Source organism: Bombina bombina, chromosome 4 (assembly GCF_027579735.1).
Source record: "Bombina bombina isolate aBomBom1 chromosome 4, aBomBom1.pri, whole genome shotgun sequence".
Lineage (NCBI taxonomy): Eukaryota > Metazoa > Chordata > Amphibia > Anura > Bombinatoridae > Bombina > Bombina bombina.
The window spans coordinates 1,100,741,809-1,100,760,793 of record NC_069502.1 but is presented as its reverse complement, the minus strand read 5'-3'; the positions used below and the strand labels follow the sequence as shown (position 1 = coordinate 1,100,760,793).

Below are 18,985 nucleotides of genomic sequence, written 5' to 3'. Positions count from 1 at the left end.
CTTTTTTTTTTTTTTTTATTCGAATGTGGTCAACCCAAGATGCAACCTTTAAAGGGGCATGAAACCTAAAATTTTTCTTTCAAGATTAATGTACAATATACCATTTTAATCAACTTTCCAATTTACTTGTATTATCTCTCTTGCTTCATTCTCTTGGTATCTTTTGTTAAAGGAGCAGCAATGCACTGCTGGGAGCTAGCTGAACACACCGGGTGAGCCAATGATACGGGGCATAATGTATATGTGCAGCCACCAATCAGCAGCTCCTGAGCCTACCTAGGTATTTTTTCAGCAAAGGATACCAAGAAAACAAAACAAATTAGATAATAGAAGCAATTTGGAAACTTGTTTAAAATCACAAGCTCTATCTGAACCATGAAAGAAAAAATTGGGTTTCATGTCCCTTTAATGCATACTCATTTTTTTGTTGGAGGCTGCAGGGCCAAGCCTAAATCTACTAGTTTTTTTCTGCTTGTATGCTGTGTAGTGTTGCCAACCCTCCCTTGTCTCCAGGGATCTCCCTTATTTGCCCAAACCTTTTACAGCCTCCCAGGCTCCCTTATTTATCTGCTTTTAGAACCATTTTCTCCCTAATTTTTTACATGTAAAATCTTCATTCCAAACATTTAACCTCTTAAGGAGAAGCAACTATTTCTGGTAACCAGTAGGCTGGAGGGAGGGTATAATAGCACGGTGGGACCCGCTTGCGGCGGGACCCGCACTATTATAAACAAGAGAGCCCTTAACAACCCACGACATACAGGGTACACCATGGCCATTAAGGAGTTAATATTGTACTATGTACTCTTAATTATTTAATCATTTTTATGTATCTGACAGTTTTGTCTTCACTGCCATAAATGAGAAATAGAATGTTTGCCGTGATTTGCTAATTTAAAACCTTGTTGTCGTTTTATTATATTATTCCACACAATGCATTGTCATTTTTAGAAAATTAATTTCTACAGATTGACCAGTTTTCATGAAAATATAAATCCACCAATATAATGTTTTTAGGTTTATAAATAGATATAACATTTAGATTTAATTCAGTACATACATACGCATACACACACACACACACACACACACACACACATATATATATATATATATATATATATATATATATATTACAAATAAATCGTTAATTCATTGTAGCCAAATTCAGTGAGGATAACCTTTCAATAAAATGTGTTTCTTTTGTTTGTCAGGCTCCAAGTCACAAATACAGTGCTCACAGTAGTCATGTTACTAACGTCAGCTTTACACATAATGACGGACACTTGATTTCAACCGGAGGAAAGGACATGAGCATCATGCAATGGAGACTTATAGAAAAGGTGTCACTGTCACAAAATGACAATACTTCAGATGTCAGTACACCCAGTACTCCAATTGTAAATGAAAAGGTTGTTCAACAAAACACTCCCACTTCTCTGCCACAAGATTTAGGTGATGTAGTTTTGGTGGAGAGAACACCTGAAGAATCACTTGCATCGGCAGAGGACACCTTGGAAGAAGCTGTGGATTGTGTGCAAGATCAGGTTGAGGTGCAAAGTGAAGGGAGTAGCCAAGAACCAGTAGAGATAAATGGTCAAGAGCCCTCAAATGAGATAAGTGAGGAGCCAACTGACTTGCCTACCATTACTGAGAACCAGGATGATGATTCACCGTTGTCTTAAACTAAAAATCAGATGTGTTTTTTACCTGGTGTGTGAGCTTTCATTATGGGAAGAGGGTTTAATTAGTGGGAGAATTTGTGGAAGAAAAATTTATACCATACCTGAGCGATTTTAGTCTGTTTCAAACATGAAACTGTGCCATGGACTAAAATGGCCACTTCCTTCCAGAACTAACTGATAGAGGAAATGTGGCAAAACCGTAGATTAATGAATGTGGTTTTTATAACTGTCAGACTACAGTGGGTTCATAATTTTTTTTTTTAAAGAAGTGCATACAACACAAAACCTAGAATGTTTTACAGCAGGAGAAACTATAAGGCATTTCTATGGTGCATATACATAAAGGCCAAAGGCTATTTAATGCAAGAAAAAAATCTTGAAAATTGTGCAATATTTCTAGCAAAACTTTGGTCAACACATATGCAATTTTCTTACAAAAGATCTGATGTTGTTGCCATGACGTTTACCCTAAGTGCTGCCAGCTATGGTAAGAGCTATTTGTATGAGATAAGTGTATAGCTATCCACTTAGACAATGTGATCTAGCTTTATCCTGACCAAGCCTTCTTTAAGGGGATCCTAATTCACATATAACATATCTGTAAATTAAAATTAATGTGAATTAAAGTAAACTGTGCTTGGAAATAAAGGTGTGATATTTTTTTTTTATAAAGCATTGTTTAGTCTGAAGAAGATGCCCACTCTATAAAAATATATATATATATATGGATTTTATAATTAACTGAAACGGTGCTTAGAATTTCTAAATCATGCATTTTTCATTTTTTTTTTTTTGTAGTTGTAGTGATCTAGACTAGCAGAAAATATAAAAAGGTTAATTGCAATAAAAAGTTTATTTTAAATCTGTTTAGAAAGAAAATAAATCTCACCCCTAATTTTTTTTTCCATATAAATATGCATTTTCTTTATATATGTGAATACATTAATTAAGCAAAATATTTTATGTATTTTTCTGCATTGTTCTAATATAGTTAAGTTTAGATTTTTTGGTTGAATTAACAAGTCTTAAGTGTGCAAGCGTTTACGTGGTTGCGCCATTCCAAAGTGCATCAAACTGTCATTCCCTTTTAGTAACTTCTCAGGATTATTGCTTCAGATCAGGTATTTAGTCATTATTTAGTAAGGAGTATACAATGGATGCTCAAAGGTATAAGCAAAAACGTCTATAGTAAGGTTATTTGGCAATGCGTGTATGTGTGCAAATGTATATAGATATATAAATGTCTTCTTATTTGCGTGTGTATATTTATATATACGCATACGTGTACCTAAAAATTTACTCAGACCGATTCTCTTGTTTACAAACTGTTCCTAAGAGCTCCTCAATTTCTGTGGAGGATAGAAAATGTGGATTACAACCAATATGTTTATGCATACTTCATGTTTTATCAGTGAGTTGCTGAGTGTTGAGGTATTTCATTGAAATTAATTCTCATTGTAACAATTTAATTTTGATGTGATAAATAAATAAATAAATATACCTAGATTATAGACCTCTTAAGATACTCAAATGCTCATTTGTTTGTAAGCATTAGTTGATATCAATGCAAAGGTTGCTATAAATATAATGATGAAAGTATATGGTTTAGGAAAATACTTTTATGCAAATAGCCTTACATCCTTTAATGCTGGCAACTACTGTTGAAAAGATAATTATGTGATTATGGATGGAAAAAAGTTTAAATATGTAACTGTAGATGTTTCTTTTCTGAGACAAAATTGTGAATGGAATCTAAATTTGCGTGTTTCTTGTGAAGATGTTTGAGCCATTTATATCTCATGCATTCCTGTCTCACGACAGTACATTTTTTGAAGATTAAAATAAAATAATACATTTGATATGTGTGTTTCTTATTTTATAGTTTTCCCCCTTAAAGGGACACTCAGGTTAAATTCAATTTTCATGATTCAGATACAGCATGTATTTTTTAACAACTCTTCAATTTATTTCCATTAAAATAAATGTGTACAGTCTTTTATATTTACACTTTTTGAGTCACCAGATCCTACTGAGCATGTGCAAGAATTCAGACTATACATATATGCATTTGTGATTGGCTGATTGCAAGGGGAGTGGAAATATACTTAACTTTGAAATTTGTTATAAAAAAAAATCTACTACTCATTTAAAGTTCAGACTAAGTGCTATTGCATTGTCTTGTTATCTTGCATTTGTTGATTATGCAAATCTAATGTGTTGACTGGTTTTTTAAATGGACAGTAATGTCAAAGTTAAACTTTCATGACTTAGATGCAATTTTAAACAACTTTGCTATTGATTTATATGATCAAATTTGCTTTGTTCTCTTGATGTCCATTGTTAAAGAGCAAATCTTTCTAGGAGCTCAGGAGTGTACACATTTTTAGCACTCTATCGCAGCAGTATTTGCAGCAATGTATAGTACTACTACAATTAATGTTGCAAAACACTTCTGCCATAGAGTACTATCTTATCTGTGGATATATTTGTTATTCCTCTACGAACATACTTCATGTTTAAGCTTGGCCAGTAAATAATATATGGTTAGGAAGGGAGTGCTCCTTCCTCCAGAAAAACAGAAAACTTCTTTATCTCGGTGTGTCCATACTTCATGTTTTTCTGCCTTCAAAAACTGTTATTGCTTAAACTACTGTTAAGTGTGGATTACCTAAGACAATTGCACTTACAACAAGCCAACCTTAGTCTGTGCCCAATGAATGTTCATCTATCCCTCAAGAGGGAATTCTATTGATGGTTCAACTTTTCTAGGTAAAAGGCATTTACCATTGTTCAGCATCCTACCCTTTTTTCTTTTTTTAAAACACAAGTCCACGGATCATCTTAAAGGGCCATTATACACTCATTTTCTCCAACATAGGTGTGTCCGGTCCACGGCGTCATCCTTACTTGTGGGATATTCTCTTCCCCAACAGGAAATGGCAAAGAGCCCAGCAAAGCTGGTCACATGATCCCTCCTAGGCTCCGCCTACCCCAGTCATTCTCTTTGCCGTTGTACAGGCAACATCTCCACGGAGATGGCTTAGAGTTTTTTAGTGTTTAACTGTAGTTTTTATTATTCAATCAAGAGTTTGTTATTTTAAAATAGTGCTGGTATGTACTATTTACTCAGAAACAGAAAAGAGATGAAGATTTCTGTTTGTATGAGGAAAATGATTTTAGCACCGTAACTAAAATCCATGGCTGTTCCACACAGGACTGTTGAGAGCAATTAACTTCAGTTGGGGGAACAGTGTGCAGTCTCTTACTGCTTGAGGTATGACACATTCTAACAAGACGATGTAATGCTGGAAGCTGTCATTTTCCCTATGGGATCCGGTAAGCCATGTTTATTAAGATAGTAAATAAGGGCTTCACAAGGGCTTATTAAGACTGTAGACTTTTTCTGGGCTAAATCGATTCATTATTAACACATATTTAGCCTTGAGGAATCATTTAATCTGGGTATTTTGATAAGATTATATCGGCAGGCACTGTTTTAGACACCTTATTCTTTAGGGACTTTCCCTAATCATTGTCAGAGCCTCATTTTCGCGCCGGTATGGCGCACTTGTTTTTGAGAACAATGGCATGCAGCTGCATGTGTGTGGAGCTCTGATACATAGAAAAGTCTTTCTGAAGGCATCATTTGGTATCGTATTCCCCTTTGGGCTTGGTTGGGTCTCAGCAAAGCAGATTCCAGGGACTGTAAAGGGGTTAAATATAAAAACGGCTCCGGTTCCGTTATTTTAAGGGTTAAAGCTTCCAAATTTGGTGTGCAATACTTTTAAGGCTTTAAGACACTGTGGTGAAATTTTGGTGAATTTTTAACAATTCCTTCATACTTTTTCGCAATTGCAGTAATAAAGTGTGTTTAGTTTAAAATTTAAAGTGACAGTAACGGTTTTATTTTAAAACGTTTTTTGTGCTTTGTTATCAAGTTTATGCCTGTTTAACATGTCTGAACTACCAGATAGATTGTGTTCTGACTGTGGGGAAACCAAGGTTCCTTCTCATTTAACTATATGTATTTTATGTCATAAAAAAATTTAGTAAAAATGATGCCCAAGATGATTCCTCAAGTGAGGGGAGTAAGCATGGTACTGCATCATCCCCTCCTTCGTCTACACCAGTCTTGCCCATACAGGAGGCCCCTAGTACATCTAGTGCGCCAATACTCCTTACTATGCAACATTTAACGGCTGTAATGGATAATTCTATCAAAAACATTTTAGCCAATATGCCCACTTATCAGCGAAAGCGCGACTGCTCTGTTTTAGAAAATTCTGTAGAGCATGAGAACGCTGATGATATGGTTTCTGAAGGGCCCCTACACCAGTCTGAGGGGGCCAGGGAGGTTTTGTCTGAGGGAGAAATTTCAGATTCAGGAAACATTTCTCAACAAGCTGAACCTGATGTGATTACTTTTAAATTTAAGTTGGAACATCTCCGCGCTCTGCTTAAGGAGGTGTTATCCAATTTGGATGATTGTGATTATCTGGTCATTCCAGAACCACTATGTAAAATGGAAAAGTTCTTAGAGGCCCCGGGGCCCCCCGAAGCTTTTCCTATATCCAAGCGGGTGGCGTACATTGTTAGTAAAGAATGGGACAGGCCCGGTATACCTTTAGTACCTCCCCCCCATATTTATAAAATTGTTTTCCTATAGTCGACCCCAGAAAGGACTGATGGCAGACAGTCCCCAAGGTCGAGGGGGCGGTTTCTACTCTACACAAGCGCGCCACTATACCCATAGAAGATAGTTGTGCTTTCCAAGATCCTATGGATAAAAAATTAGAAGGTCTGCTAAAGATGTTTGTTCAGCAAGGTTCCCTTCTACAACCAATTGCATGCATTGTCCCTGTCACTGCAGCCGCGTGTTTCTAGTTTGATGAGCTAGGAAAGGCGATTATTAGTAATTCTTCTTCTTATGAGGAGATTATGGACAGAATTCGTGCTCTTAAATTGGCTAATTCTTTCACCCTAGACGCCACCTTGCAATTGGCTAGGTTAGCGGCGAAAAAATTCTGGGTTTGCTATTGTGGCGCAGAGCGCTTTGGTTAAAATCTTGGGCAGCGGATGCGTCTTCCAAGAACAAATTGCTTGACATTCCTTTCAAGGGGAAAACACTCTTTGGCCCTGACTTGAAAGAGATTATCTCTGATATCACTGGGGGCAAGGGCCACGCCCTTCCTCAGGATAGGTCTTTTCAAGACCAAAAATAAACCTAAGTTTCGTCCCTTTCGCAGAAACGGATCAGCCCCAAGGGCTACGTCCTCTATGCAGGAAGGTAATACTTCTCAAGCCAATCCAGCCTGGAGACCTATGCAAGGCTGGAACAAAGGAAAGCAGGCCAGGAAACCTGCCACTGCTACCAAGACAGCATGAAATGCGGGCCCCCGATCCGGGACCGGATCTGGTGGGGGGCAGACTCTCTCTCTTCGCTCAGGCTGGGGCAAGAGATGTTCTGGATCCTTGGGCGCTAGAAATAGTCTCCCAAGGTTATTCTCTGGAGTTCAAGGGGCTTCCTCCAAGGGGGAGGTTCCACAGGTCTCAGTTGTCTTCAGACCACATAAGAAGACAGGCATTCTTACATTGGGCAGAAGACCTGCTAAAAATGGGAGTGATTCATCCTGTTCCATTAGGAGAACAAGGGATGGGGTTCTACTCCAATCTGTTCATAGTTCCCAAAAAAAGAGGGAACGTTCAGACCAATCTTAGATCTCAAGATCTTGAACAAGTTTCTCAAGGTTCCATCGTTCAAGATGGAAACCATTCGAACACTTCTTCCTTCCATCCAGGAAGGTCAATTCATGACCAAGGTGGATTTCAAGGATGCGTATCTACATATTCCTATCCACAAGGAACATCATCGGTTCCTAAGGTTTGCATTCCTGGACAAGCATTTCCAGTTCGTGGCGTTTTCTTTCGGATTAGCCACTGCTCCTAGGATTTTCTCATAGGTACTAGGGTCCCTTCTGGCGGTGCTAAGACCAAGGGGCATTGCTGTAGTACCTTACTTGGACGACATTCTGATTCGAGCGTCGTCCCTTCCTCAAGTAAAGGCTCACACGGACATTGTCCTGGCCTTTCTCAGATCTCACGGATGGAAAGTGAACGTGGAAAAGAGTTCTCTATCTCCGTCAACGAGGGTTCCCTTCTTGGGAACTATAATAGACTCCTTAGAAATGAGGATTTTTCTGACAGAAGCCAGAAAAACAAAACTTCTAGACTCTTGTCGGATACTTCATTCCGTTCCTCTTCCTTCCATAGCGCAGTGCATGGAAGTGATAGGTTTGATGGTAGCGGCAATGGACATAGTTCCTTTTGTGCGCATTTATCTAAGACCATTACAACTGTTCATGCTCAGTCAGTGGAATGGGGACTATTCAGACTTGTCTCCGAAGATACAAGTAAATCAGAGGACCAGAGACTCATTCCGTTGGTGGCTGTCCCTGGACAACCTGTCACAAGGGATGACCTTCCGCAGACCAGAGTGGGTCATTGTCACGACCGACGCCAGTCTGATGGGCTGGGGCGCGGTCTGGGGATCCCTGAAAGCTCAGGGTCTTTGGTCTCGGGTAGAATCTCTTCTACCGATAAATATTCTGGAACTGAGAGCGATATTCAATGCTCTTAAAGCTTGGCTTCAGCTAGCGAGGGCCAAGTTCATACATCAACCATCAGGGGGGAACAAGGAGTTCCCTAGCGATGGAAGAAGTGACCAAAATCATTCTATGGGCGGAGTCTCACTCCTGCCACCTGTCTGCTATCCACATCCCAGGAGTGGAAAATTGGGAAGCGGATTTTCTGAGTCGTCAGACATTGCATCCGGGGGAGTGGGAACTCCATCCGGAAATCTTTGCCCAAGTCACTCAACCGTGGGGCATTCCAGACATGGATCTGATGGCCTCTCGTCAGAACTTCAGAGTTCCTTACTACGGGTACAGATCCAGGGATCCCAAGGCGGCTCTAGTGGATGCACTAGTAGCACCTTGGACCTTCAAACTAGCTTATGTGTTCCCGCCGTTTCCTCTCATCCCCAGGCTGGTAGCCAGGATCAATCAGGAGAGGGCGTCGGTGATCTTGATAGCTCCTGCGTGGCCACGCAGGACTTGGTATGCAGATCTGGTGAATATGTCATCGGCTCCACCATGGAAGCTACCTTTGAGACGAGACCTTCTTGTTCTAGGTCCGTTCGACCCACTCCAGCTGACTGCTTGGAGATTGAACGCTTGATCTTATCAAAGCGAGGGTTCTCAGATTCTGTTATTAATTCTCTTGTTCAGGCCTGAAAGCCTGTAACCAGAAAAATTACCACATAATTTGGTATATCTGTTGGTGTGAATCTGCAGGATTCCCTTGGGACAAGGTTAAGATTCCTAAGAGTCTATCCTTCCTTCGAGAAGGATTGGAAAAAGGATTATCTGCAAGTTCCTTGATGGGACAGATTTCTGCCTTGTCTGTGTTACTTCACAAAAAGCTGGCAGCTGTGCCAGATGTTCTAGCCTTTGTTCAGGCTCTGGTTAGAATCAAGCCTGTTTACAAAATTTTGACTCCTCCTTGGAGTCTCAACCTAGTTCTTTCAGTTCTTCAGGGGGTTCCGTTTGAACCCTTACATTCCGTTGATATTAAGTTATTATCTTGGAAAGTTTTGTTTTTGGTTGCAATTTCTTCTCCTAGAAGAGTTTCAGAATTATCTGCTCTGCAGTGTTCTTCTCCTTATCTGGTGTTCCATGCAGATAAGGTGGTTTTGCGTACTAAACCTGGTTTTCTTCCAAAAGTTGTTTCTAACAAAAACATTAACCAGGAGATAGTTGTGCCTTCTTTGTGTCCTAATCCAGTTTCAAAGAAGGAACGTTTGTTGCACAACTTGGATGTAGTTCGTGCTCTCAAATTTTACTTAGCAGCTACTAAGGATTTCAGACAAACTTTGTCTTTGTTTGTTGTTTATTCTGGTAAACGGAGAGGTCAAAAAGCAACTTCTACCTCTCTCTCCTTCTGGATTAAAAGCATTATCCGATTGGCTTATGAGACTGCCGGACGGCAGCCTCCTGAAAGAATCACAGCTCACTCCACTAGGGCTGTGGCTTCCACATGGGCCTTCAAGAACGAGGCTTCTGTTGATCAGATATGTAAGGCAGCGACTTGGTCTTCACTGCACACTTTTTCTAAATTTTACAAATTTGATACTTTTGCTTCTTCTGAGGCTATTTTTGGGAGAAAGGTTTTGCAAGCCGTGGTGCCTTCCATTTAGGTGACCTGATTTGCTCCCTCCCTTCATCCGTGTCCTAAAGCTTTGGTATTGGTTCCCACAAGTAAGGATGACGCCGTGGACCGGACACACCTATGTTGGAGAAAACAGAATTTATGTTTACCTGATAAATTACTTTCTCCAACGGTGTGTCCGGTCCACGGCCCGCCCTGGTTTTTTTAATCAGGTCTGATAATTTATTTTCTTTAACTACAGTCACCACGGTAACATATGGTTTCTCCTATGCAAATATTCCTCCTTAACGTCGGTCGAATGACTGGGGTAGGCGGAGCCTAGGAGGGATCATGTGACCAGCTTTGCTGGGCTCTTTGCCATTTCCTGTTGGGGAAGAGAATATCCCACAAGTAAGGATGACGCCGTGGACCGGACACACCGTTGGAGAAAGTAATTTATCAGGTAAACATAAATTCTGTTTTTTCTTTGCATACATGTTTTGTAGATGATCTATTTATAAAGCCCATAAAGTTGTTTTTTTTAATCTATAATTTTGCTTATTTTTAAATAACATTGCTTTGATTTTTAGACTCCTAACCAAACCCCAAAGTTTTATTTGAATACCGTCAGCTACCTTCTCCTGCTTGCTCCTGTTTGTGTAAAGGGTCTTTTCATATGCGGGGGAAGGGGGGAGTGTCTTATTTCCCACTTGCAGTGGGCTTTCCAGCTACCTTTTCAACAGAGCTAAACTGAAAGCTTCTAAGTACGTTTTTAAACCATTTTATACAGGATTTTTATATCGGTATCTGTGCATCTTATTCTTTATAGTAGTGTCTATTACATGCAGTTATATGAAAATGAGTGTATACTGTCCCTTTAAAAACTAATGGGATACTCACCTCCTGGTCAGCAGGAGGAGGCAAAGAGCACCACAGCAGAGCTGTTAAATAGCTCCTCCCTTCCCTCCCACTCTAGTCATTCTCTTTGCCTACGTTAGTGATAGGAAGAGGTAAAGTGAGGTGTTTAGAATAGATTCTTCAATCAAGAGTTTATTATTTTTTAAAGTAGTGCCAGAGTGTGCTGCTTTGTTCTAGGGTGTAGCCGTAGTCCATATCAGTCTCTACAGTAGAGCTTTTGGTGGCTTTAGAGCAATGGGAACTTGTGGGACATAATTCTCACTGCGCCTCCCATACATTTATGCTGCCCTAACCCTGATAGCCTAAGCAAGATTACTCAGGCTTTATCTTTCTCCACAGGACTATGGGAGGGAGAGGACCTCCTAAACCTGCTGAGCTGCCCTGCTGTTGGGCAGAATTAAAAGGTAAGTGCTGACTTTTTATTCTGGGTCTGGGGTAAGATCTCAGAAGAAGTGGAGCACTTTAATTTATGGGACATACAGACTCCTTTTTGTAAAGGAGGACAATTTAGACAGCACCTTATTAGCAGCCACTGAGGAGAGATTAGGACTTTTTCACTATGAGCTTGTTTCTCTGGGTCTGTACTAGAAATGAGAGAACGCTTAGTATGAGGTGTATGCTTTAGATGGGCTATGTTTGCTGGCTAGCAAGAGACAGTGCCACTTTGGCTGCAGACTTTCAGTATGTTTATTGGCAATAGATCCGTTTTCTGTGTTAATGGCGACCGGAATTTCGCCTTGTCAACGCCCACGATGGGCGGAGCTTCGAGTGGCTCCAATGTGGCGTTCAGCTTGTTTATTTTACTCAGCATTAGATCCATTTCTATAATAATGGGGATTTCGCCTTGATAACGCCCACGATGGGCGGAGCTTCGAGTGGTGCGAATTTGCCGTGCGCACTCTGCTTCTACTCTTTTTTTTTTTTTTTTTTTGGCAACATGTACTTCCTTCTAGTACGGAAGGATAATGGGCAGTGGTTATTGAGCAGCATGAGAACCGGACAGCACTACTATGCTGTATCCGGGTTTTTGGGTCTGCAAAATGAGAATACTTTTGTAGACACGGTAACACATTTTATGTTTTCAACTGTTGAATAAGTGATTACATCTGCATATGTGTTCATTTGAGTTCCTCTACATGCAAAAATAAATGTGGCATTTTAACATTTAAAGATACAGTGGCATCTCTTATGCTCAGATGTGTTGAATGTTTATTAAAAGATTACATCTGTTTATGGGTACATTAGAGTACCGTTAACATTTATTTCTGCATGTAAAGGAAATGTTAAGTTTTAACATTTAAAGACACAGTAACATTTTTTATGTGTAAAATGTTTAATAAAAGATTACAAGAGTTTGTGTACATTCGAGTACTGTTAATCTATGTGCAGAAATATGACATTTTAACATTTAAAGACACAGTTACATCTTTTATGTTTTAAATGTTTCATAAGGATTACAACTGTTTATGTGATTCGTTTTTGAAGCAAGAAAAAATGTATCTTAACATTTAAAGACACAGTAACATTTTTTTGTTTTAAATGTTTAATAAAAAAAATTTCAACTGTTAATTGGATATTTTTTTTTATTTTTGAACAAGAGGTCCTGCTAGATTTTTTTTGTAAATATTAATGCCCTGATGCCGATGTGAATACACACTTTTTTCTGTTCTATGTGAAGAATGTTAGGTTGTTCAGTTAGACTTTTTCTGAGCCAACTCCTTTTTCAGGCTGCTACTGTTTAAGTATCTATTGATAAGGTTCTATTTATGCCGCAAATCTCTCCCCAAGTGTCCCAATGTTATAGCCCTCACAGGCAGTTCTCTGCGATTTACCTCAATCTCCTTCTGGAGTTACTTTGCCATTTTTTTCCCCATGTTGCGGGGTTGCCGCAAAAGGAAATGGGTTACATCAGTGAATAACTTTTTCAGAATGTCTCATCCCTGAGTACTGAAAAGGAAGATTCTTCGGTAGTGTCTGAGGAGAAAATCTCAGACAGTAATTCATTTATTTGTAGGAATTTAATTCAAGTTTAGCCTGACATACCTCCATTTATTAATTAAGGAGGCTTGGAAAACAGTTCCCAAGGGGGAGGAGCCGTTTCCACCCTAGCTAAGAGACCTACTATTCCCATAGAGGATAGTTGTGACTTCAAAGACTCTATGGAAAGAATTTAGAAAGTATATTCAATAAGATGTATGTACAACAGGGCTTACAGGCAGCCAGCTGGGTAAATTGCTACCGTCTATAGTGCGGTGGCATTTTGTTTAGGGGATGGAATCTTCCTTGGATGAAATCCAGGATAGGATAAGGGCTCTTAAAAAATAGCTAATTCCTTTTATAAGGATGTCTCCCTTCAGATTATCAATTTGGGAGCCAAGAATTTGAGTTTCTCTTTTCCAGCTCGCAGAGCCTTATGGTTAAAACCTTGGTCTGCAGATGTGTCCTCTCGGTCAAACTGCTGGCTATCCTTTCAAGGGGAAGACATTGTCTTTTTAGGTAAGGGTCATTTTTTCCCGCAGGATAGGAGAAAAAAACAGACAAAAAGGACAACAGTCATTTTTCGTTACTTTTTGGAATTTTAAGGGAAGTTCTTCCTGTTACTTTCCCCATTCTAGAACAGACTAAGCCTACATGGAGATTCAATCCATTAAAGGGCCACTGTAAGTAAATATTTTCTATGCCTGTTACTAACTAACTACCCCAAATACGCTTTTTATCAATAGCATTTCATTAACATATCTCTACCGTATATCAGAAATCTTGTCTGCAAATTTAATTGTTTTCCAAACCCACTCAGTGGGTATCCTTTGCTCTGTACCAATCCGTTTACAATACCTAGGTTTCAAAATGGTGCTTTAAACACAAAGTTATTGGTTTAAGTATTTTGAACATGCAGTGCTGAAAATAGTGGGCAGGATAACGTGACATCATCGGCGAATAAAAGATATAACTTTTAGAACGTTATGAAACTTTGTTTTGGAGAAAATATAGGTCAGTAGGTTTTAATTAATGTTTATTAACTTTAATATGTTAGTTGTTTAGCTTAAAAATTATAACAGAAAGTAATCCTTTAAGCTTGCTGTTGAATTAAGAACAGCATGATAGGTATGCCCCGATCCGGGACGGATCTTGTAGGGGCAGTCTTTCCTTCTTCGCTTAGACCTGGGTTGAGATGTTCTGGATCTCTAAGTATTGAAAGATTTTAGATATCAGAAGTCTAAACAAACTTCTCAGGGTATCGTCCTTCAAGATGGAAACTATTTGTACCATTTTTCTTTTGCCCCTAGAGGGTTCAGTTATAACAACAGTAGATGAACGGACGTGTACTTGTTCCCATCCACTGGGATCATCCAAAGTTCCTAGGGTTTGTCTTTCTGGTCAAACATTTTCAGTTTGTGACTTTTCCTTTCGGTCTTGCAACAGTTACCAGAAATTTTACAAAGGTTCTGGTATCTCTGCGGGCGGTCCTTCGATTTCGGGGAATTGCAGTGGCACCTTATCTGGACGACATCCTAGTCCAGACGCATTTTTTCATCTAGCAAGATTCCACAGGGAAATGTTGTTTTACTTCCTGTGATCTCATGGTGGGAAGATAAATTGGGATGAGTTCCTTAGTCCCAAATACAAGGTCAACTTTCTTGGGAACCATAATAGATTCCCTATCTATGAAGATTTTTCTGACAGACTTCAGGAAATCAAAAGTTTTTTTATCCTTGTCTAGCTCTTTACTCCACTCCTCGGCCGTCAGTGGATTAGACATGGAGGTAATCGGGCTGATTGTAGCGGCAATGGATATCATCCCGTTTGCTCGGTTCCATCTTTGACTTCTGCAGTTAAATATGCTCGGTAATGGAACAGAGATTATGCGGATTTGTCTCCTCGAATACTTTTGGAGCAGGAGACAGGGGATTCTCTTCAATGATGGTTGTCTCTGGATAATTTTTTACAGGGATCCCGCTTTTGCAGACCATCTTGGGTGATTGTGTCAACAGACGCCAGCCTTCTAGGGTTCCCTAATAGGCTCAGGGAGTGTGGACTCAGTCATATTCTTCCTATTAACATCCTGGAGCTGAGAGCGATCCTCAATGCTCTTTTGGTCTGGTCTCAGTTAGCCTTGGTTTCCAGCTGGACATCATAACTTCAGTGATTTACATCAATCATCAGGGAGGAACAAGGAGTTCCTTAGCGATGACAGATATCCAAGATAATTCAGTGGTCGGAGGCCCATTCTTGTTGTCTGTCAATGATCCACATCCCAGGGGTGGACAACTGATCAGGCAGACTTTTCTTCCGGAGAGTGAGAACTCCATACGGAAGTGTTTTCCAGCCTGATTCTCAGGTGGGCTCAGCCGGAATTTGATCTCTTGGCATCTCGACGGATTGTCAAGCTCCCGAGATTCGGCCTACGGCCACTCCACCCTGAATGTGCCCAATCTCGTCTGATCTTGGAAGCTAAGCAGGGTCGGGCCTGGTTAGTACTTGGATGGGAGACCGCCTGGGAATACTAGGTGCTGTAGAACTGAAAGATGCTGTGGTGGTTCCTTGGACCTTCAGTCTAACATACCAAATTCCTCCTTTTGCGCTTCTTCTTCGAGTCATTGCTCGGATCAAGCAGGAGAGGACATTGGTGATCCTCTTTGTTCCTGCTTGGCCTCGCGGAATTTAGTATGCGGATCTGGTAAATGTCACCTCTGCCACTGTGGAGACTTCCGTTGTAGAAGGACCTTCTAATTCAAGGGTCCTTCTTTCTCCCAACTCTAGTTTCTCTGAGGCTGATTGCTTGGAGATTAAATGCTTAATTTTGTCTAAGCGGGGTTTTTCTGACTCAGTCATAGTGACCATGATTCAGGCTAACAAGTCGGTTAAAAAAAAAAAAAATTCAATAGATATGGCGTACATATCTCTTTGGTGAATCCAAGGGCTACTCATGGAGTAGAGTTGGGATTTCTAGAATTTTGTATTTTCTCCAAGAAGATTTGGAGAAAGGCTAGTTTCCCTAAAGGGTCAAATCTCTGCATTATCTGTTGTGTTACACAAACGTCTGGCGGAGGTTCCTGATGTACTATTATTTTGTCAGGCCTTGGTCAGGATCAGGCCTGTGTTCAAACCAGTTACTCCTCCATGGAGTCTGAATTTAGTTTTTAACACTTCTTCTAGGAGTTCCGTTTGAGCCTATGCATTCCTTCGATACCAGGTTATTTTGGAATGTTTTATTTCTTGTTGCCATTTCCTCTGCTTGTGGAGTGTCAGAGCTCTCAGCATTGAAGTATGAGTCTTCTTTCCTTATTTCCATTCAGATAAGGTAGTTTTATGTACTACATTAGGATTTCTTCCTAAGGTTGTTTCTGATCGGAACATTAATCAGGAGATTGCTGTTCCTTCCTTGAGTCCTAATCCTTCTTCTCAATAGGAACAACTGTACAATTTGGACGTGCTTTAAAGTTTTCTCCTGCAGGCGACTAAGGATTTTCGTCAGTCTTTTCGTTGTTTGTGGTTTTCTCAGGAAAACATAAGGGACAGAAGGCTAAGGCTACTTCTCTTTCTTTTTGACTGAAGAGTATCATTCGTTTTGCATATGAGACTGCTGGACAGCAGCCTCCAGAGAGTTACGGCTCATTCCACGATGGCTGTTGCTTACTCTTGGGCATTCACGAATGTAGCTTCTGTGGATCAGATTTACAAGGCTGCAACTTGGTCCTCTCTTCACTTTTTTTTTTCAAAGTTTTTCAAATTTGATACTTTTATTTCGGCTGATGCCGCTTTTGGGAGAAAGTTTCTTCAAGCAGTGGTGCCTTCCGTTTAGGTTACCTGTCTTGTCCCTCCCGTATAATCTGTGTACTCTAGCTTTGGTAATGGATCCCATTAGTAATTAAGATAATCCGTGGACTCATTGTGTCTTAAAAAAGAAAAGAAAATTTATGCTTACCTGATAAATTCCTTTTTTGACACGATGAGTCCACGGATGACTGGAGTGGGAGGGAAGGGAGGAGCTATTTAACAGCTCTGCTGTGGTGCTCTTTGCCTCCTCCTGCTGACCAGGAGGTGAGTATCCCATTAGTAATTAAGATGATCCGTGGATTCATCGTGTCGAAAAAGAAATATATTTATCAGGTAAGCATAAATTTTCTTTTTTTCCTAGACACTCTTTTTCTCTAAGATTCTCTCAGGTCCTGTCCACATGAATGCCTCCTTGGAGGACAGTATGAAATCTGCTATATGTGTAAACATAAATTTGATACGAAGCATGCAAACTTTCATTGCAATGGAAAGTATATGTTTAACAATAAAGGATACACTCATAATCCCACTGTTAATGGCCTACATCAAAATCAAAACTAAAATGGCAATGCACATGGTTTCTGAGATTATGTTCTAAGAGGAGAGATTTGTTCCCACCAATTCTGCAGTTGTTATCCCAGAAGATGGTTTAAATACACTCTCCACACACAAATCCTCTTCTGTGACGTACACAGCACTGGATAGGCTCTTTACTGGAAGCATTCTTTTTTGAAGCCAGTATGCACAGTAGAGTGGGTGCATCTGAGGTAAGTGCACTCGCATAGCCCACAGGCTACTAGTATGTACACGATTGTGAGGTACATCATAGACGGGGAACATATATTTATACATTTACCACCTGTTTAGTAAGATGCCATTTCCCCTTACTTGCTGCAGATAATAGATTGGTAACCCTCACTAAATAAGGTTGCCGTTTTTCTTATTGTAGAAACAAAACTTTAGGCAACATTTTATCCCCCTCCAAATTGAGAAAACCCAATCTCCCTTCCCAGTTCTTAGTTGATACATGATGGCCAATATCGATGTAGGAAAAGAGATTGTGGGGCATGTGCTTGTGCATCTCTGGGACCCAACTTTGCATCCACTTTCACGTGAGAAGATTTTGAGCTAAAAGACTGCCTAAACTGTAGATCATCTTACATAATTTATCTCATAACATGCATTTTTTTGTGTCATTTACAGTGCGTTGGACTAACGACTCCGTAGGTGAGATCTCGTGTTAGAGAGTACCTATCTACTTTTTTTCATTCACACAATAGTGACACCCACACATTCAAGTGGACAATCATCGAAAAAGTGTTAAGTCAAAATAGGGGTGGCAATAGAGATTGTCTCCTTGCTAGACGTGAGATGTATTAGTTGTTCAGACTTCTTATCATGGTTCCCCTTGGTATGAACTCTTAATATGATATTTTGGCAAAAAAATGACATATCCCAGTATCTAATTTAAAAAAAAATAATCATTCTTTATAAAAAATTTCAGATGCACAAATTTTCTTCTTAAATAGAAAGTCCACAGCTGTATTAATTACTTTTGGGAGGAGGTAAAGACACCCCAGCCAAAGGCTTAAATACTCCTCCCACTCCCCTCATCCCCCAGTCATTCTTTGCCTTTTGTCCCAGGAGGTTGGCAGAGAAGTGTCAGAATTTTTAATTTTTGTCTCTTATGGAGGGTAGTACTCTTCGGCATGGGACAGGAGTTTTAAGTAGTCCTGTCAGTCTCTCAGTGAGGGCTTGGATAATAGAGTCCGGAGATGCATGGAGAGTCTTTCTACGAAACCATCCCGACTCATGTTAACAGCTCCTCAAGCAATCAGCGTTGTCTAACTTCACTCCGCTGCCTGCTTTCTTCTCTCAAGTCCATTACGGAGGCAATGCTACTATCCGTCACACTTGAAAGGCCGTGTTCCTGTTCCACAGCGTAGATTACGGTAAGATTGTTTCATTTTACTTTATTCTTCAATGTACTGTAATGTGAATGTTTTCCCGAGAGGCTACCACCTTTCGGGTCCAACTAATATCATAAGGGTCTCAGTGAATCTCTTTTACAGGGAGTGCAGAATTATTAGGCAAATGAGTATTTTGACCACATCATCCTCTTTATGCATGTTGTCTTACTCCAAGCTGTATAGGCTCGAAAGCCTACTTCCAATTAAGCATATTAGGTGATGTGCATCTCTGTAATGAGAAGGGGTGTGGTCTAATGACATCAACACCCTATATCAGGTGTGCATAATTATTAGGCAACTTCCAAAAGAAGGACTTGACAGGCTCAGAAAAGTAAAAAATAGTGAGATATCTTGCAGAGGGATGCAGCACTCTTAAAATTGCAAAGCTTCTGAAGCGTGATCATCGAACAATCAAGCGTTTCATTCAAA

General features: G+C 40.0%; 1 protein-coding gene and 1 non-coding gene across 3 annotated transcripts in view; both read left to right on the top strand.

Moving 5' to 3' along the window:
• EML4 (EMAP like 4) overlaps window positions 1-3,544 on the top strand; it is a 401,715-nt gene extending 398,171 nt beyond the window's left edge. For both annotated transcript variants that reach the window (XM_053712326.1, XM_053712325.1), the window contains exon 22: window positions 1,215-3,544. In XM_053712326.1, coding sequence (XP_053568301.1) covers window positions 1,215-1,685 — 471 coding nt within the window. In that variant the 3' untranslated portion in view covers window positions 1,686-3,544. The remainder of the gene's footprint in view (window positions 1-1,214) is intronic.
• Window positions 3,545-15,209: 11,665 nt separating this feature from the next.
• On the top strand, window positions 15,210-15,328 carry LOC128658635 (5S ribosomal RNA). The gene has a single exon (XR_008402305.1). It is a non-coding gene; the product is annotated as a 5S ribosomal RNA (ribosomal RNA).
• The last annotated feature ends 3,657 nt before the right edge of the window (window positions 15,329-18,985 follow it).